The 25,385-nt window shown below is 40.0% G+C and overlaps 1 protein-coding gene across 4 annotated transcripts in view; it reads right to left on the minus strand.

Moving 5' to 3' along the window:
* The window catches only part of Spidr (scaffold protein involved in DNA repair), a 254,641-nt gene that overhangs the window by 227,136 nt on the left and 2,120 nt on the right, over positions 1-25,385 (minus strand). For 3 of the 4 annotated variants that reach the window (XM_031363193.1, XM_031363192.1, XM_031363194.1), the window contains exons 1-5: positions 25,238-25,350; positions 11,815-11,970; positions 11,100-11,166; positions 6,721-6,900; positions 2,732-2,886 (exon numbers count right to left, since the gene is read on the minus strand). In XM_031363193.1, coding sequence (XP_031219053.1) covers positions 2,732-2,886; positions 6,721-6,900; positions 11,100-11,166; positions 11,815-11,970; positions 25,238-25,270 — 591 coding nt within the window. In that variant the 5' untranslated portion in view covers positions 25,271-25,350. Of the gene's footprint in view, positions 1-2,731; positions 2,887-6,720; positions 6,901-11,099; positions 11,167-11,814; positions 11,971-25,237; positions 25,351-25,385 lie in introns of those variants that run through there. The other variant, XM_031363195.1, reaches the window with a different exon arrangement.

Raw genomic sequence — 25,385 nt, forward strand, 5'->3', positions numbered from 1 at the left:
ACACACTTCTTTCAACAAGGCCACACCTACTCCACCAAGGCCACACAACCAAATAGTGCCACTCCCTAGCCCAAGCATACTACAACCTCCACAATATACAAATAGTCCAAAAACTCTAAAATCTAAAATACAATTCATCGAAAACAACCTCAGATAAAGAACACTAAACCTATTTTGCCTTTACATGTATCTGATTTCAGTTAGTAGATGTCCCCTAAGCGCACCAATGTAACTACAAACATCAAAATCCCTTTCTTTTTAAAGGATGAACAATATTAACTACATATGTGTAACACATTTGATCTTCCCATTCATTTATGTCTGGACATCTAGGGTTGCTTCTACATCTTGCTGTGATGAATAATTCTACAATAACATGGTAGTTAGTTGTTGTCAACTTGACATAAAACTAGATATACCTGGGAAAGTATTTAAGAATCAGATTCATCAGACTGTTCTGAACATGTCTGTCTGTGGGTCATTTTCTTAATTGCTAGCTGACAGTGGGGGATGATCCAGCCCACTCTAGGCAATACTATTTCTAAACAGGTAGACCTAAGATGGTACCCAAGCAAGCCAGGAGAGCCACCTATTAGGAAGCATTTCTCAGTGGTTTTTGCTTCAAGTTCCTTCCTTGAATTCCTGCCTTGACACCTGTTCCTCTCCCAGGTTGTTTTTGGTCATTTTTTTCATAGCAACAGAAAGAAAAGCAAACAATAATAACAGGAGTACAGATAAATCTTCACACTGATTTAATTCCTTTGCATATATACCAAGATGTATGTTTTCTAGGTTATAGGATAGTTCTAGTTTTTTGGGGAAGTTTTTGTTGTTGTTGTGGTTGTTGTTGTTGTTGTTGAGAAACTTTAAAAATGTACAAAGACACACAAATGACCAAAAATCACATCCTCAATAGTCTTCAAAGAAATGCAGATTAAAATCTCAATGAGGAGCGGTCAAAATGGCTCTATGATTAAGAGCACTTGCTGCTCTTCCAGAAGACCAGAGTTTGGTTTCTAGCACTCATATTGAGTGGCTTACTATCTACCATAAATTCAATTCTAGGAAACCTTGATAACCTCTTCAAGCCTCTGTGAGCACCCACAAGCATGTTTACATATGTGCAAGTGCATACACATATATACACACACAAATAAGAGCTCTTTTTAAAAACACAATGAAATATTACCTCATACTTGTTAAAACAGCTATTATAAAAACATACTAAGGATCATATACTTTGGTGGTATACTACTATACTGGCATACATAAGGTTACCAGCATATATGTCTCTCCCACAAACAAAATACAAAAAATGACAAATACTGATCTTATTGGTCTTGAGGACTTTCCAAAACATGTTCATTCCATTCACCAGAATCTTGAAAAATATCAAACAGAACATCATACCAAGGCACACCACAATCAAACTGTTTAAACATAGCAACAAAAAAATCGTAGAAGATCAAGAATGAGAATACTTCAGGCTTATTAACAATAACTCAAGATAAAGGACAATAAAAGCATGCTTTTGAAGCTTTAAAAGAAAACTGTTTTCAGTCATATTGATATATTATAAAAGCATCCCCATTCCCTGCCCTCCCTTTCTCCCTCCTTCTCCTTCCCACTTCTCCCTCTCAAAGTATGCAACCCAAACTGGCTTCAAACTCATAATGCTCCTGCCTCAGCCTCTTCAGTGCCAAGATTACAGATGTAAATCATGACACTGCTGATAACATTTTCAGACATGCCAAATCTCAACCAATTCTGAATTTTTTTTCTGAGGCTACTGAAAAATATATCTAACTAAAATGAAGGTGAAAACTAAGAAAATACTTAAGTACAGGATAGCACAGAGCTCCATGAGAGATTAAGAGTCATAAATAAATTCCTGGAATGATGGTGATAGTGTCCAGACAGGAAAAACCTCTGCAGACTCTTGTGGCATACACTGGAACCCTGTGACATTCTGAAATACCTGGGGTTAAGCCCAGCTGAAGGAAGTAGATGGCTAGGGCCATGCTTCCTAAGGTTACAGCAGGTAGTTAAGCTCTTTCTGTTACTATGTGGCATCCACCAGATACCTCCAGCACCATGACATTCTGCTCAAATACATGAGGTCAGGCCACCTGTGAGATGGTGAATCAAAGTAAGTCCTTCTACCCTTAAGTTGTTATCTTAGAGTCTTGGTCACAGCCACTAAAAATGACTAATAGTAATGGTGAAGGGACACACAAGAGTGACAACACCCAGAACTAGTGAGAATATAATATTCAAATTTGAATAGCTAGGAGGTTGCAGGCTAGAGTTCTTGAAGAAAATAGAACAGACAAAATCTCTATTGTGTCTAAACACCTTAACACAGACAAACAACGGGGATAAATTATTAGTGCTAAATTAGACAAGTAAAAAAAAAAAATAGTAATTACTATGTCCAAGGAAAACAAAAAACTATGAAAGAAGTAAGTCACTTTAGTCATCGATGTCATTGATTCACAACTGTAAAAATGTCGAATACTAGTCACAAACTTCAAAATAACTGTACTGGGAGACTACAAGGAAAGCACCAGAAATGGAGAAGTTCAATACAGGAGACGCCTGTCACTTCAGAAACAAGAGTGAGGACTAATATGATTGAGCAACGGTTACAAGTGACTGTCCTTGGAAAGATGGAGTTACAATTACCAATGTTATAAGGACAATTGTAGACTATTAAACAATCTGTCCTTACCTCAGGGGGCTCACGCAGCCTGTCATCACTTGTCAGACTTGCACAGGAATCACCATCCGAGATGTCCAGGGCCCTCTCATCATCTCCACATTCACTGGGTCCACCAGGATCTTCTGGGTCACTGTTAATCTCCCAGTCAATAACCTGTAATTCATCTAAAAAAGACATTTTTACCCTTATTAATTCTATATGCCCTTCACATTTATCTTACAAACATATTCTCAGTGGCTGGTGTGCCCATAGCACGGGATGATTTCTACAAACACACCAACAGTAAAAAATGTTCTCCAATTCTCTCTCTAGTTGGTTCTCCCCAACTCTTACCCAACCTCAAATATAAGTAGACAAGTATTTCTTCAATTGCTTTCAAATCCCTGTAGTTTCTCCAGCATGCTCAAGAAAATAAGATAAGCTGGGCAGTGGTAGGGCATGCCCTTAGTCCCAGCACTTGGGAGGCAGAGGCAGGCGGATTTCTGAGTTTGAGGCCAGCCAGGTCTACAGAGTGAGTTCCAGGACAGCCAGGGCTAAACAAGAAACCCTGTCTCAAAAAACTAAAAAAAAAAAATAAAGAAGATAAATATCATTTCTCTTGCCTTACACATCTTGTTTTTTAAATTAAGATAATGAAGAAATCCTTCCTTATCAATACACAGAAAGCTGCCTCATTCTTCTACATAATTCAATAGTCTAGACTATCAATGAATCTTTATTTATTTATTTATTTAATCCATTGTTAAAAAAATAATTTTCAGGGCTAGAGAGATGGCTCAGTAGTTAGAAGTACTGACTGCTCTTGCAGAGGACCTAGGTTCCATTCCTGGCACCCACATGGTTCTAAAAAAAAAAGTCTATAATTCCTGCTCCAAAAAGATCTAGTGCCCTCCTTTGGCTTCCATAGGTATTGCATGCATGTGGTGAACAAACAAGCGTATACATAAAATAAAAATAAAAATAAATAAATCTGAAAAAATTAATTTTTTGAATTAAAAGAAATCACTCAGGCTGGACAGATGGCTCAGCAGTTAAGAGCACTGACTGCTCTTCTAGAGGTCCTGAGTTCAAATCCCAGCAACCACATGGTGACTCACAACCATCTGTAATGGGATCTGATGCTCTCTTCTGGTGTGTCTGAAGACAGCAACAGTGTACTCGCATAAAATAAATAAATAAATCTTTAAAAAAAAAAAAAAAGAAATCACCCAAGAATTTTATTCCAGAAATATCTTTCAACAATATGGAAACTAACTAATTTAGTTTCACTTTACCTCATCTCATAAACATAATCTCATTATAACTTTAGAAAATTTTAAGACAGAAAGCTAAATTATATTTATTTTTAACTGAATATACTAAATCTAGTCTGCTAAGCCTATATAACTGAAAGTGGTTGTCACAGATTAAACTGAACTGTGAGGTATGATACATAACATACCTTTCCTAGAGTTCAAAGTACAAGTACTCAGAGAACTAAGATAACGGATCTCACTCAGTGGAAGAGCATCATTTTCTTCCACTGAAAGGAAGTAATAACTCATTACCAGTGTACCAGATTTAGTACCTGACTGAAAGTTAAGATTTTAAGGAAAATAAATAATAATAAAGTTAAAATATAGTACATGGGGCTGAAGAGATCACTCAGCAACAATCATGTGCCCTTTTATAGTCCCAATCTTCTTTTAATAAATTGAAGATATTTCTTAGGTCATGAAATAGGAGTATATATAAAGGGAAATAACATATTTAATTCCCAGTTTCATGTCTTAGACAAAATAAAATCTTGATATCTGTAGTATTGATCATCTATTAAAGATTTAAAAAAATTAAAGGAAGAAATAGTATGAAGGAGAATTGAAAGTCGAGACACTCCAACAGCTGTATGCTTGGCTTCAGACTCCGAAGGATCAGCTTTATAAGAAAGTCAACACATGTTACATATTCTCACAATTTACATACTCTAATTTTTAATTTATTGGCTAGTGTGTGAGGATGCACATATACATGTGTGTAGAGGCCAGAAGTCAGAGTCAGGTATTGTCCTACATGACTTTCAACCTTATATTTTGAGGTTCTCTTCCCAAGCAGGATGACTTGACTAACTAGCTGGTTTGAAAGCACGAGGGATCTTCCCTTCTCTTCCATTTCAATGTGTCCAGCTTTTAAAAAAAAAAAAAAAAAAAAAAATCTATGGCGGCTAGAGATCAAGCTCAAGTCCTCTCACTTGTGCAGCAACACTTTACTGATGTAGGCATTTCCCCAGCCCCCAGTTTTTGTTTTATGGAACAAGATCTCAATATAGAACCAAGCTTGTGTACTGTCTGGTTTTGAGTGTCAACTTGACACACAGGCTGGAGTTATCACAGAGAAAGGAGCTTCAGTTGGGGAAGTGCCTCCATGAGATCCAGCTGTGGGGCATTTTCTCAATTAGTGATCAAGGGGGAAGGGCCCCTTGTGAGTGGAGCCATCTCTGGGATGGTAGTCTTGGGTTCTATAAGAAAGCAAGCTGAGCAAGCCAGGGGAAGCAAATCAGTAAGGATCATTCCTCCATGGCCTCTGCATCAGTTCCTGCTTCCTGACCTGCTTGAGTTCCAGATCTGACTTTCTTTGGTGATAAACAGCAATGTGGAAGTAAGCTGAATAAACCCTTTCCTCCCCAACTTGCTTCTTGGTCATGATGTTTGTCTAGGAATAGAAACCCTGACTAAGACCGGTTGGGATGCCATAAATAGGCCAAGCTGGGCATCTTGAGAGCTGGCCTTGTGGGCATGAGAGCTGGAGAACTGAACATAACCCTAGCCAGCTGCAGTACTCAAGAAAGTGAGGCCAGCCCAGAGGGTGTGAATCTGGAAGAGCTGGCCCTGCCACTCATCTCCAGTGCAACGGTATGAATGAGAGGGGGGAGGGGACGGAGTGAGGAGGGAGGGATGGAAGGAGAAAAAAAGAAAGACAGACAGACAGAAAGAGAGAGAGATGTCCTCTCCTGCCCCTAGCCCCTCACCACCTGTGGCCCTGGGGTCATAAGAGCAAAAGAGCTGGTCCTGACCCTCATCTAGGCAGCACAGTAGAGCTGACCCTGGCGGGGTTGCAAATGAGCTGGCCCCAGGGTCATGAGAATGAGAGATCTGGCCCCGTCCCTCACCAGCTGCAACACTTGGGAGGGTGGGCCCTACACCTCATCTGGGCAGCAAAGAAGAGCTGGCCCTAGTTTCAGGGGTTATGAGTGAGCTGGCAATGAAGGCATGAGATCAGGAAGGCTGACCCTCCCCTTTGCTGGGTTAGGCATTTGGATGAGCTAGCCAGAGTAGGGCTAGAGGGCTCACCTTAGTGTGTAGGTGCAGGAGAGCTGGTGGGCTGGCCAGCTTATATACCTCTCAGGCCCAGATTCAGGTCTTTGAGTTGCCTACCCCAACACCTACCCATCAATGAACTGCTGGACTGTGTGAAGGGGCTGGTCCTACAGATCCAAAACTTCAGGATCTCCACAACACAGGGCAACAACAAGATGTCCGAGAGGAGTCCCAGTGAGGTTCCAGATGGTGTTGCAGAAGCCAGAGGCCTCGGACCAGACCAGTAAGTCATTACAATGAACATTGCAAGCAAAGAAGTGTGGACAAAAGGGTGTACTGTGAAGACACACTGTGACACTCTATAGCTTTCACAATAAGATGACATTTTTTGGTGTGGGAGTTCAAAAGGGTAAAGGGTGAGTAAGAGGGGACAGAGAGATGAGTGGAATTGGAGAGCATGATGTGAAATTCCCAAAGAACCAATAAAACGTTTAAAAAAAAAAGCAAAAACAAAATAAGAAGTCACTGTAATACCTATTGCTTAGTTGTCATGAGAAATATTATGCAAGAAAATGTTTCTAAAGGGCTAGATATAAATGAACTCATAATTCATAATAAATAAACAAGTTCATAATAAATACATAAAGCTACTACCTAACCCAATATTTAACAGAAACTGAACTTCCTACAAAACCAGCAATTTACCTTCGATGTCTCCATCTTCTGGACATAAGACAGTCCTGTCACAAAGCCGGTCGGCTCTAGGGCCACCATGCCCACCATCTCTCTGTAATTCAGGGAGTGTCTTATCTTCATCTGAGAAATCACTTTCACTCGAACTCCATGTTATATTTGCTAGCTCACTAGCATTCTTGCTTGTAGTTTCTGTTGCACAAAAAGAAAAGACAAGTTCAGCTGGTGCCATTCATCAGAAGGAGATTTTAGGCTAGTTTCTTTGTGTTTTGTGTTTTGGTTTTGGTTTTTTTGAGACAGGATTTCACTGCATAGCTGAGGCTGTCCTGGAACTCATTCTGTAGATCAGGCTGGCCTCAAATTCAGAGATCTGCCTGCCTCTGCCTTGAGTGCAGGGCTGACATTAAAGGACTAGATTTTAGCATATTATTTAGAAAAGACACAAGCACAAAAACTCTAAAGACAATGAAAACAATGTAATGTTAGATCTTCCTACATAGTGTTCCATGAACAGGTCACAATGATTTTCTGAATTTAAGCCAAGGACAAAAGCTGGAGTTCAAATAAGTTATAAAAAACAAAACAGAAAGATATTTTTAAAAAAAACAACCATGAACATAAGACTCAGACCCTAAACATTATTTACAAAAATATGTTTCTTATATTTTCCAGCTCTCATAAAAATATTTGTTCTTCAACCTACTAAATAAGGTGGTTGAGGGTTTTTATTTGTTTGTTTGCTTGTTTACTTGCTTGATTTCTATTTTGGAGGATTTTTGTTATTATTGTTTTTTGAAATTTTATCTTGACAGTCTTACTAATAGGCTACTGTAAACTAATTTTAAAAACTGCCAATTCTAGGAAGTGCTTTACATACCTTTCCCACTGACCTCTCGTCATAAGCCTTTTATATCTTTATCTTGGCTTAGCTATCACCATGTTATATATAAAGCACATTGGTACAAACTTTGAGCCTTTCAGAATGTATTGTATATCAAAAGAACAATATTTTGAGTCAAGTATGTCCTAGCCTAAGGAAATTATCTCAAAAGAACACTTTGTAATTAAATACAAGTGGCAACTTATTTAATATCTAGTTTTCTCCCAAAGCTGAATATACAACTACAAAAAAAATACATAAACTACAAAAAGAAATACATAAACCATATTTATTTAAAGAAACATGCTTTTTTTCTATATTTATATCTTAAAAATTAAATATAAGCTGATGTAAATATAAGAGCATTGGTACTAATAGAAATATATAATTCTGAACTACTATCAAAAGGTATTGTAAAAAGATGTCTGCTGGCTTATTCTACAAGATAGAGTTTTATAAATTTTAAAGGAAAATTTTGGATATTTTACTTTTCATTCACATAGAAAACTATCCCTGGATATGGGAGTAGCTCAATGTTTAGACAGTTTGTCTACAACGCAGGAAACCCTGAGTTTAAATGCTCAGAATCCTCTACTGGAGCATAGTAATGCATGCCTGCTACCCTAGCACTCAAGAGATGGAGGCAAGAGGATCAGAAGTTTAAGGTCAGCCTCAGCTACACATTCAACATCAGCTTGAGTTACATGAGACCCTGTCTCAAAAGAGGGGAAAAAAAGAAACTGTAAAGGAAAATGAAATGATAATGTGTCATATAATGTTTAGTCTCTGGATCACAGAAAGTTAGTCCACTTTACAGCCCACATGCAGCTCTGTATGTCATCAAACACAACAGCAAGTGCTAGCATCAAGAATTCTATCTTCCTGGTTCACCTAATACAATAACCAAGAAAACCTTCAATCATATACCCATTTCCCAAATGTAGAATCTGAGATGTGAGCATTTAGCTTACTCTCCCAAGACCAGTGAAGACAGACAGATCTCTGAAATCACAAGACTTCACTCTTCTAATCCACCCCAGGGATGGTGAGAGCAACAAAACCAGTGGTACCTGCTACATATACCCACTCTTCTCCATTACAATTCACACTAAGTTTACTAGTAGCATTATATATGTTCAAAAATCCCTAGCTTTGGGCTGGAAAGATGCCTCAGCGGTTAAGAACACTGGCTGCTCTTTCAGAGGTCCTGAGTTCCATTCCCAGCAACCATGGGTAGCTCACAAACATCTGTAATGGAATCTGATGCCCCCTTCCAGCACATAGATGTTCATGAAGATAGATCATTCATATACATAAAATAAATATTTTCAAAAATTCCCTAACTTCATCATACCATCTTTAGTGGAGATAACCCTGTGTGACAAGTTCTAGCTAAGGTTCTGAAAAAGGTCTATCTTCCCAAAGAAGGCAGAGTTCATTGGCTAAAAACCCTCAGCACCAATAGTCATCAAACACAACAGCAAGTGCTGGCATCAAGAATTCTATCTTCCTGGTTCACCTAATACAATAACCAAGAAAACCTTCAATCATATACCCATTTCCCAAATGCCTCAAGAGTTTAATCAAAGATAGCAAGCTGCCACCTTTCACCCAGAAGAACCAACCCCATATTAATATTACAGATCTCCAAATAGATGGATTCTCTGGATGTATTGTTGCAAAGATAACATCAACCCTAATTTTTGTGAATAGAGTTTCCTTGTATTTGTAGTTGGAAAGCACCCAAAACTAACTCACCAAGCAAAACTCAGTTTGTAGCAGTGGTTCCTATAATATAAATCATATGTTTATTTTTCCATATGAAAATTTTGTGTGATACTAGAATTCAAACCAGAGCATTTGTTTATTTATTTATTCATTATTTCCCTGATGTTCTCAACCTGAGCTACCCCACTAGGTCAGTAGTTCTCAAACTTCCTAATGCTATGACCCTACAGTTCCTCATGTTGTGGTGACCCCTAAATATAAATTTATTTTTGTTACTACTTCACAACTGTGATTTTGCTAGTTATGAGTTGTAAAGTAAATATCTGTCTTTTTCAGTGGTCTTAGGTGACCCCATGGAGGGGTCACTCATCCAAAAGGAGTCATGACCTACAGGTTGAGAACTGATGAATTCGATTCTATGACTAAATAAACCCAGGAAGAGGTAATGGTGGCACAGAAATTGTGGGAGTGAACAAGGAGTGACTGGTCCAGCTTGAGACCCATGCCACATGAGAGAACCCACTGCTTCAAGGCCAGGAACCAGAGGCCAGATAGCCTAGAGACAAGAGCCTCATATAAGAGTCATCAGAGAGGCTCCATCTAGCAATTGATGGAAACAGATGCAGAGACCCACAGGCAAACATTGGGTGGAGCTCAGTGAATCCTGAAGATGAGGAGAAGGAAGGATTACAGGAGCCAGAGAAGTCAAGGATACCATAAGAAAACCCATAGAATCAACTAAACCGGGCTTCACAGTAGCACATAGAGCCTGAACTGACAGTCAGGGACTCTGCATGGGTCTGACCTAGGCCTTCTGCATATATGCTATAGTGTGTAGCTTGTCTTCTTGTGAAAGACTCCTAACAGTGAAAGCAGGGGCTGTCTCTTGACTCCGTTGCCTGTTTTTGGGACCCTTTTCTTCCAACTGGGTGGCCTCTCCCAGCCTTATTATGAGGGAAGGTCGCTAGTAATACAGCAACTTGAAATGCTGTTTGGTTGATATCCCTGGGAGGCCTGACCTTTTCTGAAGGAAAATGGAGGAGGAATGGATGGGGGTTAGGGGGAGAAACAGGAAGGAGAGAAGAAAGGAAACTGTGGTCAAGATATAATCTTTGAAAGAATAAATTAAAAATTATTTTTAAAAAAAGTAAACCTGGGCTGGCGAGATGGGTCAGTGGGTAAGAGCACTGACTGCTCTAGCAAAGGTCCTGAGTTCAGATCCCAGCAACCACGGGTAATGAGATCTGACGCGTCTGAAGACAGCTACAGTGAATTATGCCAGAGTGAATGGGGCTGAAGCGAGCAGGGGCTAAAGCGAGTGGGGCCGGCAGAGGTCCTGAATTCAATTCCCAGCAGCCATACACATGATGGCTCACGGCCATCAATACAGCTACAGTGTACTCATATATATAATTAATAAAATAAATCTTTAAAAAAAAAAAAGTAAACCCAGTAAGGGTACCCAAAATGTAAGTAGTCCCCAGCGGACCAGGAAGAACTGGGTAGACTGTGATGGAGATGAATCAAAAATACCTTTTACATTAATTGATTTTAACCCTGAATATGCAAACTATCCAAACTGTGACATTTTGAAAAGATTTAAAAAAACAAAATTACTGAAACTAGCCTTAAGCTCATCATCAATAAACCACTATTTTAGGTTTTGGGAATTTAGTGAGGTGGTAGAAGGCTTGCATACAAGTCTAAGGACTCCAAAGTTTAGGTCTCCAAAATGAGAGGTTAAAAAAAAAGAAGAAGAAGAATTAAAACAAAACATTGTTACCTGTCTTTGGTCTTGGAGATAATTCCAGGTGCTTTTCAGTAATACCTGTCTTTTTACTTGCTAGTGACTGCAGGCAAAATAATAATAAAAATAGCTTAACTTAAATGACTCATGTAGAAAAGGTTAAATATCACCAATACTATTTTGTAAAATATTCAGTATTAAATTATACTCTCCTTGATATAGTCCTCTGCATTTTTTAATATTCACCAAATGAGTATTCCCAAAACATGCAGTCCTGAGAGACACTCAAATTTGTTTTCATATTTTTCAAGACTCTAAGCTGAACTGTTGAAACATTTCTCATAATAGTCAATGTCAATGACTTCTCATATATATGACTATCACTTGTCACTACCTTCAACCATACGATCTTTAGTTTATACACCATTCCTTTTTGATTTACAACATATATAAAAATTAACTGGAACTGGACTAACAAGTGATTCTGAATATACACATATGTCATAAATACACTCTTTATAAAGAATAGCATGCCCAATAATTTCATATCTAATAGAATTCTTAATGTTCATAGATTTTACAGAGACTAAGGAAGGAAACACTAACTTGACAAAATTATTAAAGGAATTCAAAGCATGAAAAAGAAAAGAAGTGCTTTGAAAAATAAAAGAATTCCAAAGAAACTAGCTACAATAGGCTAGATACTCAGGACCTTCTCCATTCATGACAAACAATTTTATAGCTCTCTTACCAGGGTCTCAGAGGTGTGCTGAAATCCTTCTCCACACTTGAGCCATGCTTTAGAGAGAGAGTCAGCTGCTTCCACTGTCTTGAAATTTCCCCGTCTCAACTGCTGTGACCTCTCTTCTAGAAAGGATGGGTGTTCTATACGCCAATTCCTTTTCCTCTGCAGAAGTGAATTTTAAAGAAAAAGAAAACCAACTTTGTTATAATAAATACAATTAGCAATTTAGAACCCAGAAATGGCTGCAATAAAGGCACCGTGTTTGAATGACTCTAGCCTTCACATGGATAGAGATAGCAACTAGATAGTAAAACCAATCATCTCATTAGAAGCAGAAAAAGCATTTGACAAAATACAACACCCCTTCATGTTAAATGTATTAGACAGATCAGGAATTCAAGGCCCACACCTAAACATAATAAAAGCAATATACAGGAAACTAACAGCCAATATCAAATTAAGTGGAGAGGTACCTAAAGCAATCCCGCTAAAATCGGAGACAAAGATGACCACTCTCCCCATATCTATTCAATATAGGACTTGAAGTTCTAGCTAGAGCAATAAGTCAACAAAAGGAGATCAAGGGGATACAAATTGGCAAAGAAGAAGTCAAGGTATCACTATTTGCAGATGGTATGATTGATAGTATACATAAGCAACCCCAAAATTCTACCAGAAAACTTCTACAGCTGATAAACAACTCCAGCAAAAAGGATACATGGGCTGGGAAATAAATTAGGGAAACGACACCCTTCACAATAGTCACAAACAATATAAAATATCTTGGGGTAACTCTAACCAAACAAATGAAAGATCTGTATGTGAAAAACTTCAAATCTCTCAAGAAAGAAATTGAAGGAGACCTCAGAAAATGGAGAGATCTCCCATGTTCATGGATTGGTAGAATTAACATAGTAAAAATGGCTATCCTACCAAAAGCAATCTACAGATTCAATGCAAGCCCAATCAAAATTCCAACATAATTCTTCAAAGATATGGAAAGAGTAATTCTCAATTTCACATGGAAGAACAAAAAACCCAGGATTGCAAAAACAACTCTTAACAACAAAAGAACTTCTGGGGGAATCACCAAAACCATACGGTACTAGTACAGAGACAGAAAGGTAGATCAATGGAATAGAACTAAAGACCCAGAAATAAAACCACACACTTATGGACACTTGATCTTTGACAAAGAAGCCAAAAATATACAATGGAAAAAAGAAAGCATCTTCAATAAATGGTGCTGGTGTAACCAGCAGTCGGTATACAGAAAAATGAAAATAGACCCATATTTGTCACCTTGTACAAAGCTCAAAACCAAGTGGATCAAGGACCTCAACATAAAACTGGATACACTGAATCTACCTAATAGAAGAAAAAGTGGGAAAGAGCCTTGAACTCATCAGCACAGGGAGGGGTGAGGAGAGATTTCCTAAACAATGGCTTAGTCTCTAAGATCAAGAATTGATAAATGGGACTTCATGAAATTGAAAAGCTTATGTAAGGCAAAGAATATAGATAATAGGACAAATCAGCAACCTACAGATTGGGGGAAAAATCTTCACTAACCCCACATCCGATACAGGGCTAATAACCAAAATATATACAGAACTTAAGAAACTAACCTCCAAAAAAAATGAAACAACCCAATAAAAAAAAATGGGGTATACCATGGAAGGAGTTGCAGAGACTAACTATGGAGCAGAGACTGAAGGAAGGGCACTCCAGGCTGATATAGCTGTTTCCTGAGAGGCTCTGACAGTACCTGACTAATACAGAAGTAGAGGCTCACAGCCATCCATTGAACTGAGTACAGGGTCCCCAATGAAGGAGTTAGAGAAAGGACTGAAGGGGCTGAAGGGTTTGCAGTTCCTTAGGACGAACAACAATATTAACTAACTAGTACCCTCAGAGCTCCCAGGGACTAAACCACAAACCAAGGAGTACACATGGTGGGACTGATGGTTCTGGCAGCATGTGTGTAGTAGAGAATGGCCAAGTCGGTCATCAACGGGAGGAGAGGCCCTTGGTCCTGTGAAGGTTCTGTGCCCCAGTGTAGGGGAATACCAAGGCCAGTAAGCAGGAGAGGATGAGGTGGCAAACAGGGGGAGGGAGGAGGGAACAGGGGGTTGTTCTTATTGTTGTTTTTGGTTTTTGGGTTTTTTGGAGGGGAAACTGGGAAAGGAGAAATCACATGACATATAAATAAAGAAAATATCTAATAAAAAATGGGGGTATAGAGCTAAGCAGAGAATTCACAACACAGGAATCTCAAATGTATGAGAAGCACTTGTTCAAAGTCCTTAGTGATCAGGGGAATGAAAATCAAAATGACCCTAAGATTCCACCTTATATCCATCAAAATGGCTAAGATCAAAACCTCAGGTGACAGCACATGCTGATGAGAATGTAGAGAAAGAGAAACACTCCTCCATTGCTGGTGGGATTGCAAACTGGTACAACCACTCTGGAAATCAATCTGGAGGTTCCTCAGAAAATTGGAAATACATTTACCTGAAGACCCAGCTATACCACTCTTGGGCATATACCCAGAAGATACCCCACCATGCCACAGGGGCACATGTTCCAATATGTTCATAGAGGCCTTATTTGTGATAGCCAGAAGCTAGAAACAACCCAGATGTCCCTCAACTGAAGAACGGATACAGAAAATGTGGTTCATTTACATGATGGAATATTACTTAGCTATTAAGAACAAGAACATCATGAGTTTTGCAGGCAAATGAAACTAGAAAATATTCTGAATGAGGTAACTCAGACACAAAAGGACATACATGGTATGTACTCTCTAATAAGTGAATATTAGCCAAAAATGTACAGAATACAAAGGATACAATTCTCAGAACTCATGAAGGCTAATAAACCAAAAGGCCTCAATCCCACTTGTGAGGGAGAAGAAAGCAATCATGGGGGTAGGGGTGGGGGTGGGAGGCAGATGGAGAGAGGGACCTGGGTGGGAGAATAGACAGGGAGGGGGAAAAGAGGAACATGATCAGATATTGAGGGTAGGCAGAATCAGGAGTGAAGCTCTGAGGGCCAGCAGAAAGAATGGAAACAGGCAACCTCTGGAGGTAGGAGGTGGGGGGATCCTCTAGAATGCACCAGAGACCTGGGAGGTGAGAGACACCCAGAACTATGAGGGGGTGTCTCTCAACTTTAGATGAAATGCCCAACAGTGGGGAGAAGGACTTTATAGAATCCGCCTCCACTAGAAAGACAGGCCATCAAGTGGAGGGATGGGTTTGCTATCCCACAGTGAAACACTCTGACCCAGAATTGTCTAAAAGAACCACAGGGACAAAAGAGAAGAGACTGAGGGAAAGGAAGTCCAGCGACCAGCCCAAATTGAGATCCATTCCAAGGGGATGCACCAAGGTCTGACACTATTATTGATGCTATGGTGTGCTTACAAATAGGAGCCTGGCACAGCAGCCCTCCAAGAGGCCCAACAATCAGCTGAAAGAGCCAGATACAGATACTTACAATTGACAGAAGTTGGGGACCCCTGTGGTGTAATTAGAGAAAGGCTGGAAGAAGCTGAGGAAGGCAACCCCATAGGAAAACCAGCAGTCTGAACTAACCTAGACCCCAGAGATCTCTCAGACACTGGGCCACCAACCAGGCAGCATACACTAGCTGGTCCAAGGCCCCTGATACATATACAGCAGAGGATTACCTGGTCTGGCCTCAGTGGGAGAAGAAGCACCTAACCCTTGAGAGACTTGAGGCCCCAGGGAGGGAGGAAGTCTGGTAGGGGTGGACTGGATTAAAGCCAGGCAGTGGTGGCGCACGCCTTTAATTCCACCACTTAGGAGGTAGATTTCTAAGTTCGAGGCCAGCCTGGTCTACAGAGTGAGTTCCAGGACAGCCAAGGCTACACAGAGAAACCCTGTCTAGAAAAAAAACAAAAAACCAAAAAAGATTAAAGAACAATAATAGTAATAATAATTGAAATTTGATTCATAAATGAAAAAATAACAACAAAAAAAAAAACCCACTGATAACTAATCAAACTTAAGAGTGAATACAGAGCAGCAACTATCTAAAGTCCTGTATGTGACCATATCTGAGGGGAAGAAGTCAGGGAAGCTGGCGGTAGTAACCCTTCACTTCGGACATCCACTGGTCAGGCTAGGGAAGCTGACGGTAGTAACCCTTCACTTCTGGACATCCACTGGTCAAGCCAGGGAAGCTGAAGGCAGTAACCCTTCACTTCTGGACATCCACTGGTCAAGCCAGGGAAGCTGAAGGCAGTAACCCTTCACTTCTGGACATCCACTGGTCACTTAGAAGCAGCACTGGAAACTATGACTAACTCGGCAAAGACTGCACTTAGAAGATGAGAATGGCTAAGGGCAGCAAAGCAGAGAGCAGTACCAGGAAACACCGACACAAAAAGAAATAAGTGGCCTTATTTCTACATCCTTAAGGAAACAACATAAGATACAGAAATTATCCTGAATCCTGCCTCCTTCTAAAAGTTCAGAAAAACTATTCTATAAAAATTAACAACAAAAACGTTTCACCAAATATCATACAGGTATTACTGAGGGGAAAGAAGAAGGAAGAAAATAATATTCCAACACACAATGAAAACACACCGAGGACATGCTACATAAATTAAAATGAAAAGCCAGACTCGAAGTCCTTGTTATGCAGGTCTTTCACTTGCTTGGTGAGACTTACCCTGAGGTGTTTTGTATTATTTGAGGATATTGTAAAAGGTGTTGTGTCCCTGGTTGCTTTCACAGTCCATTTGTCATCTGTATATGGAAGGGCTACTGATTTTTTTTTTTTCTGAAAATGTTTATCAACTGTAGGAGGTTCCTAAAGGAATCTTTAGGGTTACTTGTGTATACTATCATATCCTCTGCAAAAAAATGATACTTTTTCCTTTCCAATTTGTATCCCCTTCATCTCCTTCCATTGTCTTAATGATCTAGCTAAAACTTCAACTACTGCATTAAATAGATATGGAAAGAGTACACAACCTTGCCTTGTTCTTGATGTTAATGGAACTGCTTTTGAGTTTCTCTCCATTTAATTTGAGGTTGGCAACAGGCTTGCTGTAAACTGTCTTAATGTTGAGGTATGTACCTTGCATCCCTAATATCTCTAGGACTTTGAGATATTGAAGTAAATAACAAAAGATGCTCATGGATCAGTAAAATTACATAGCAAAAACGGCCATCCTACCAAAAACAATCTACAGATTCAATGCAATCCCCATAAAAATTACAAGAAGCCAGCAGATCTCTGTAAGTTCAAGTCCAGCCTAGTCTACGTAGTCAGTTCTAGGACAGCCAGAGCTACATAGTGAGACGCAGTCTCAGAATTCTGAGAGGGAGAAAGAGAGAGAGAAAGGGAGGGAGAGGTGTGGGGGGACAAAAAATAAAACAGAATAGCTAAAATAATTCTGTACAACAAAATAACTGCTGGAGGTATCACCTTCCTGAGTACAAGCTGTACTACAGAGCTGGACTTACTACAAACTGCATGGTACTGGCATGAAAACACACGTAGATCAGTGGAATTGAGTTGAACACCCAAACATAAATCCACAAACCTATATACACCTGATTTTTTTTTTTATAAAGAAGCCAACTATACACTGAGGAAAAAGAAAAACAGCATCTCCAACAAACAGTGCCAACCAAACTGGACGTCTGCATATAGAAGAATGCAAATAAATCCATATTTATCACTCTGCCCAAAGCTCAAGTCCAAGTGGATCAAAGACCTCAACATAAAACCAGACACACTGAATGAACTGGATAGAAGAGAAAGTGGGGAACAGCAACATAACACTAATAGTGCAGGCACTAAGATTAACAATAAGAACGACCTCATAAAACTGGAAAGTTTCAGTAAGGCAAAGGACACCATGAATCAGACAGAGGAAGCCTACAAAATGGGAAAAAAAATTTTACCAATTTCACATCCAATAGCACGATACTGTCCAAAATATATAAAAAACTCAAGAAATAAATATCAAAAAACATTCAATTTACAAGGGATACATATCTAAACAGAGAAATCTCAAATGGCTGAGAAAAAGTTAAATGTTCAATATCCTTAGCCATCAAGGAAATGCAAATCAAAAACTACTTTGAGATTCCATCTTACACCTGTCAGAATAGGTCAATATATCAATAATACAATATGACAGCACAAGCTTACAAGGATGTGAAGCATGGAGAACACTCATCCATTGCTGGTGGGAGTGCAAACTTGTACAGTCACTATGGAAATCAATATGGTGGTTCCTCAGATAACTGGGAAGTGATCTACTACAAGACCCAGCTATATCATTCTTGGGCATATATCTAAAGGACACATGCTCAACAATGTTTGTTTTGGCTTTATTCATAATAGCCAGAAACTAGAAACAACCTAGATGTGCCTCAACTAAAGAATAGGTAATGAAAATAAAAAGTTCAGGAAGAGACAGATAGACTTGGGGAACACTGGGAGAGTGGTATAAAAACCTTGTATAGTGCAAACTTCCTGAAATCTGTGAGGGTGACCCTAGTGAGGACTCCTAGGAACGGAAGAGAGAGTCTGAACTGGCCATTTTTTTGTAGCTAGACAAGGCTTCCAGTTGTGGGACTCGGTTGCATTCAGTTGAGTTGTTGGCCAAGGGGATCCCTTGGAGATTCCTAAACAACCCAGGCTGTAGTTGGAACTCTTTTCCTCCTATTGGGTTTCCTTGTCCAGCCTCTAAATGAGGGCTTTCGCCTTGTCTTACTGCATCTTGTCTTGTCCTGTTTGACTGTTGCCTCTTGGAGACCTGCTCCTTTATGAAGAGGAAATGAAGGGGGAGTAGATCTGGGATTTGGAAGGAGTCCAGCAAGAGGAAACTGTAGTTGGAATGTATTGTATGAGAGAAGAATGTTAAACTTTAAAAAAAAAATGGTAAACCAATAGCTGGCATTTCAATACAAGGCAAAACATAGTTATAATACTGAATAATCAGTAATTAAATGAGAAAACTAGATTCAATAAGGACACAGAAACATTGTAGGTCCCTCAAACTGAAATGAAGATAAACTGAAATTTCAATAATCTAACTAGAAAACTCAAAGGAAAGCCTAACAAGTAGAAATGAATCAAACCCAGGACAGAATATTGGGACTGGAAGACAAAGTAGGGAATCTAAAACTCCAAAAAGCAAAGAATATGAATTTTTTTTAACTCACAGGAAAGGAATATACCAAGAAATCTGGGATACCATGAAAAGATCAAGCTTTCAAGTAATTGTAATAGATGAGGAGGAAGAATCCCAGGTGAATGCCATAGTCCAGATCTTCAACAAGATCTTTTCCAAACTAAGGAAAAACACACTCAGACAAAAGAAACACACAGAGCACAAAACCTAAGTCCAGTAAAGAAACTATCCCTGTGGGGCTGTGAGCTGTGCACAGACAGCCTGGTCTCGGGGTCAGCACAGGCCTTGAACCCGGTGACTTGGTGGGTCATGACTTCCGCCTGCATGGGACTGCAGGTGTTCAGCCATGCCTCCTGCCCCTGGCTCCAGCCAGAGCTACATCCTCCCATAACCCCCCTGCAGAGAGGTGTGTGGCCATCAGTAGCATAGGCAATGCCCCAAGCTCCTATCTGGACTCTACCCTCACAGTTACCGGGCAAGAGCCAGGTAGGCCTGGCCCACTATAAAGGGGGCTGTTTGCTCCCTCCTCCCCCTCTTACCTCTTACTCTCTTTCTCTTAGTCTTCCCCTCTTGCTCCCCCCTCTCCATGTGGTCATGGCCGGCCTCTGCTTCTCTACTCTCTCCCTCTCTCTGCCTTTCTACAATAAACTCCTTAAAACGATGGACTGCCTATCCCCATCAGACCCGCTCTGCTGGAGCAGGTCTTCTAGAGAGCTGCCCTTGGCCGCCAGCCAACCCAACCCAACCACGAAACAAGCCTAGGACTCTCATCCCTGCTGTAACTACCCAGAGCTCTCTCCTCCCTGCCCTTTTCCCTCCAGCGCCCGCCCCCTCCCGCCAGAGTCTGCCCGAGGGTACCCACTCTGTTTTCAGCTCTTCAGTGACGTCCAGCAGGATCTGAGGTGTCCAAGACTGAGAACCTGACGTCCCTGGCCTCCATGCAGCCCAAGGACCCCAGAACCTGGATCTTCCGCGGACTCCAGCAGGTCTGCGGGAACCTCAGACTGCACCTTCCCCACTCCGGAGCAGGGTACCACGGCTTCCCACGGCTTCTCACAGCCGGACACACCCGCCTGTGGTTCTGTGGGGATGCGGTTACATGGGGGTGCGTGCAGTCAAAACGTCCCAAGTGTTGCCTCACCTAGCACCCCTAGACCCCAGCAGACGCACGACCCCATTTTTGACCCACAATCTCAAGGCATATCATAGTTAAAACACTAAGTATACAGAACAAAGAAAGAGTATTAAAAGCTGCCAGTGGAAAAACCGCAAGCCACATATACCAAAACTCATCAGAATAACTACTGATTTCTCAAAGGAAATTTTGAAAGCCAAAAGTCGTAAAAGTCATCCTAGACGTGTGCCTGGAATCTGTCCCAGCACTCTGGAGACAGTGAGGCAGATCTCTGAGTTCAAAGCCAACCTGGTATACAAAGTGAGTTCTAGGACAGTTGGGACTATGTAGAAAACCCCTGTCTAGAAAAAAAAGGAAGGACGGTAGGAAGGAAGGAAGGAAGGGAGGGAGGGAGGGAGGGAGGGAGGGAGGGAGGAAACCATCAAAACTACCAAAACTAAATCAACAACTTAAGTGGACTATTAACAAACACAAGGACTGAAATGGTAATAAAAAGTCTTCCAGCTAAGAAAAGTCCAAGACCAAAGAGATTCACAGCAGACTTTCAAAGAAGAGCTATAGCCAATATCCTTCTCAAAGTATTAAAAAATAAATAAAGGAAGGAGAGAGAAACAGAAACAAGAGTATTCCCAACAACATTCCATAAAGCGAGTATCAGTTATATAATATCAAAACCAGATAAAGAAGCAATAAATTAATTTTTTCTTAATTAAAAAACTATAGATTAATAACCTTTATAAATATATATTTTAAATGCTCAGTAAAATACTTGCAAACAAAATACATCAAAAACATTAACCACGATGACCAAATTGGGTTTGTCCCTGAAATGTAAGACTTGTTCAACATATGTGAGTCAATAAATGTAATAAATCATTATAAATGTAGTTAAAGTCAAAAATTACTTGACCATCTCAATAGATGCAGAAAAATCCTTTAACAATTTCCAACATGTCTTCATAATAAAAGTCCTAGGGAGATCAGAACTAAGGGAATACACATCAACAAAATGAAAGCTACATACGAGAAATTCATTATCTCAATTGGAGAAAAATTTAAAGTAATCTCACTGAAGTCAGGAAGGAGATGGGGCAGAAAACCATGATCTCCATTCCTTTTCAATACTGTACTCAAAGAACTGACTGGAATATTAAGGAAGAGAAGGGAACGAAAGAGATATAAATAGAAAAAGAAGTCAAACTAATCCTACTTGCAGATGCCATATTATACTTTAGAGATCAAAAAAAAAAAAAAAAAAAAAAAAAAAACTACCAGAAAACTTGAAGAAATAAAAATAAATTCAGCAAAGTAGCAGAATATAAAATCAACTTGTGAAGACCAATAGTTATTCTGTATCGAAACAACAGAGAGAGGGGAAGAGAGGGAAGAGGGAGAGGGAGAAAAGGGGAGAGGGGGAGGCAGGAGGGGGAAGGGGAGGAGGATGGATCATGGACATTCACAACAAACTCAAGAAAATAAAATGTCTAGGAATAAACCTAATCAAGGAAGTGAAGGACCTCTACAAAAGCTCGGAACACCCAAGATACAATTCACAGACCATATAAAGCTCAAGAAGAAGGAAGACCAAAGTGTTGATGCTTCAGTCCTTCTTAGAAAGGGGAACAAAATATTCACAGGAGCAAATACGGAGACAAAGTGTAGAGCAGAGGCTGAAGGAAAGGCCTTCCAGAGACTGTCTCACCTGGAGATCCATCCCGCATATAGTCACCAAACCCAGACAGTCTTATTATACAGTCTTATTACTCTAATTAGAAAGATTAAGAATGTAATAAAATTATATATAGGATACCCACTTTAGTGTTTGCTGAGAAACTGATTGGTATGAAGGTAAAACTCCTAATCATCTGGGTAACAGACATGGCCATGTTGAATGTGATAGTAAGTAGGGAGAATGGGGTAACAGACATGGCCATGATGAATGTGACAGTAAGTAGGGAGAATGGGGTAACAGACATGGCCACATTGAATGTGACAGTAAGTAGGGAGAATGATGATTTTCTTTTTCTAATATATATAAATAAAACTTTTCTATAATTCACTTCAAGTGGTAAAATGTGTATATGTAGACTTTAGGTATATCTGTATATGAAACTTTTCTATAATTCACTTAAAGTGGTTAAATGTGTATATGCAGATGACAAAAACTTGGGCATGTATAGTGTAGAATACAGAAAAAAACTAGTAAGAGGGCCACTGAGGTGGTGTGATGGTTTAAACATGCTTACTCTAGGGAGTGGCACTATTAGGAGATGTGGCCTTGTTTGAGGAAGTGTGTCACTGTGGAGGTGGACTTTGAAACAGACCTCCCTCCTAGCTTCCCGAAGACAGTTTGAACCCAGCTTCCTCTGGATGACGATGTAGAATTCTCAGCTCCTCCAGCACCATGCCTGCCTAAACACTGCTGTGTGTCCTGACATGACAATGGACTGAACCTCAAAATCTGTAAGCCAGCCCCAATTAAATGTTGTCCTTTATAAGAGTTGTCTTGGTCATGGTGTCTCTTTACAGCAATGGAAACCCTAACTAAGAGAGATAGTTCAGTGGACATTTGTCACCTCAGGACTGAGTTGTCAATGCTAAGTTCAACCCTGAGACCTACATAATAGAGAACCAACTCCCACAAGTTGTCCTCTGCCTCCACACATGATTCACAGCACACACACACAGAGCAAACACAGTGTGTATGTGTGTGTGTCTATCTATATTCATGTACATATGTATATATGAATGTGTATGTCTATATGCTTGTACGTATGTGTGTCTTTGTGTCAATGTGTGCACGAGTACAAGTGCTCAGAGGCAGGAACTTCTGAATGTTGGTGCTGCAACAAAGTGAAAAGCAAAAAAGCAGCAGCAGCAAGTGGTGCTACCTGAGAAAAGGAGGGTAACCACTAAAAGGAGGGAGACGGTGGGGAGGGGTGAATTAACAAAGGTAAAATGACGCACATGTATGAAAATGCCATAAAGAAATGCCATTACTTTGGATGAACCTAAAAAATAAATTAAAAAAAAAATCCTGATGCGTTCTTCCATTTTTCCTGTTACCATGAAATGACATGTCAAGATGACTGTGAATATAAACCAGGGAATGGGCCCTCAGGAGACACTAGCTCTATTAAACATAAACCACACTACCTACGGAATTTTTTTTTGATAGCCTGCAAAGACTAAGACAGAACCACGCACATGCACCAGGCATGTTCCCACGAGTGCATGAGGTAGAGGGAAGAAAACAGAAAATTTGAGTAATATTCTTAGAATGTACTAATGTCAGTGTTTTGATGTCTTAGTTGTAGTATAGTTTTGCAAATTATCACTGAGGAAAACTGGGTATATATACCTGAGCTCTCCATTATTTTTCACAATTATATCAACCTATAGTTGCCTCGTAAATATATAAAGAAAAGGAATATGGAATATATTTAATGTTTTCATGATGGAATTTTCACACTATTTTATCTATGAACATATATAACTTTGATGAAAAAGAAAATATTTTCCCTTAAGTGAGGTATTCTATATAAGTTATTTGTTATACAGTCTTCAATAAGTTAGTTGTTTGTCTTCCATTTTAAGGATATGACAACTTCTAGAAAAAGATTTCAATATGAAATATTGATATCCAGAGACAAAGTCATAGTGAGCAAATTATCCAACAAGATGACCAAAACCCTAAATTGAATCACAAAGTCCTCCCAGCAAAATAACCATAAGACTCTTCTACCAGCACTGAGTACCTTTAAAAACTAACTCCTCCTGTTAGTCCTTGTTGTCAACATGAAGAAAGCAATTCCAGGAAAATTCGGAAACTAAGCAGAGGATATATATCATCCTCATTCAAAAAAACCTGGATTATAGTTTTATTATTATCAGATTTCATTATTGCTGACATGTGGAATACTTATATGCCTAGTATATCATCCCAGGCATTTTTATTATTCAATCCTCTTGCCAACCCTGAAAAATAGGTGCAATCAGATTTTACAAAGAAATTACAACTTAGAAATACTATACGTACTTCCCTAGTCTGAGAGCTAATACAGTGTGTCGGGACTTTCTCCCATGACTCTACAAATAAACTCTACAAATAAAGATTCTAGCCACCCATTACTTTAAAAATGCCTATCAATAATTATCACGACTTCTTCCCACATTCAAGCCCACCAATGAGCTTTAGATTGGGCTGTACATATTTGGGAATTCAGTGGGACTTTTCCATTGGCTTTATCAGTCATTATCCCTCTCCAACTAAGATTATCCCCTGTGTCATTCTGCACTCCAGGACTAATTGATTCATTATTGCTTTCTAAATACCAAGACTCCAATTAACTTAACCAACGACTTTCTGAAATTAAATTCGTCTTTTAAGTCATAATTTAAACGTATTTTTACTCCCTAAATAAGTTACAAAGTTCACAGTATCGTCTTTCAGGGGTTATCTGAGAAATAAGTACGAATGGTAGTGTTAAGCGAGTTTAGCATTTAGTGAAATGAAGAGCAGGCCAGGGAATGAAGCACCGTTTGCTGTTCTAAATTTTAAGTATTATGAAATAAACATCTGTAAGTGAGGAAATTTGAAAAGGCATAATATGATCCAAGAGAAACAATGACGGAGAAATGAAGAGGATCACTTGAATTTTATCCATGTATCAGTTCCTACAGTATACGGAGACCGCGGGAGACACCGGAGAAGCACTCCTCTCAAAAAGTTTGGGCGGGAAAGCAAAGTGTAGTAAAAGATGCCTGGGACGAGTCAGAAAAGATACTCCAACACTCACTACTGTCTTGGTGTGTTAAGCCACAGAATAAAACGGTGGCAAGTGAACTGCCAGACGCCAGCTCACACACTCACTCCGAATCAATCCGTCCTCCCTATCAGCCACCCACCCGCTGGGTTCCCAGGACCATGCAGCGCAGACCTGGGCAGAGGCAGAGCGAGGGAACTATGCCCAGACCGACCGCCACCAACGGGCACGTGCCGGTCAGACTGGGCGCGCCAGCTCCCTTCACGGGACCGCGGCAGGCACTAGAAACCCACGGAAGCTGGGCGCCGTCCCTCTGCTTCCATAGCAACAGCGTACCTTGGACACGCCGGGGCGGCGGGCTGCAGACATCTCTTACTTGCACAGTCCTCCCCTCTCACTCACCGCCCCTTCCGGAAGCCATTCCCTCCGGAAGCCGCCCACCACGCGCCCCGCCCCCTTCCCTCCTGAACCGCCCCCTCCGGAG

This window comes from Mastomys coucha, unplaced genomic scaffold (assembly GCF_008632895.1).
Source record: "Mastomys coucha isolate ucsf_1 unplaced genomic scaffold, UCSF_Mcou_1 pScaffold12, whole genome shotgun sequence".
NCBI lineage: Eukaryota > Metazoa > Chordata > Mammalia > Rodentia > Muridae > Mastomys > Mastomys coucha.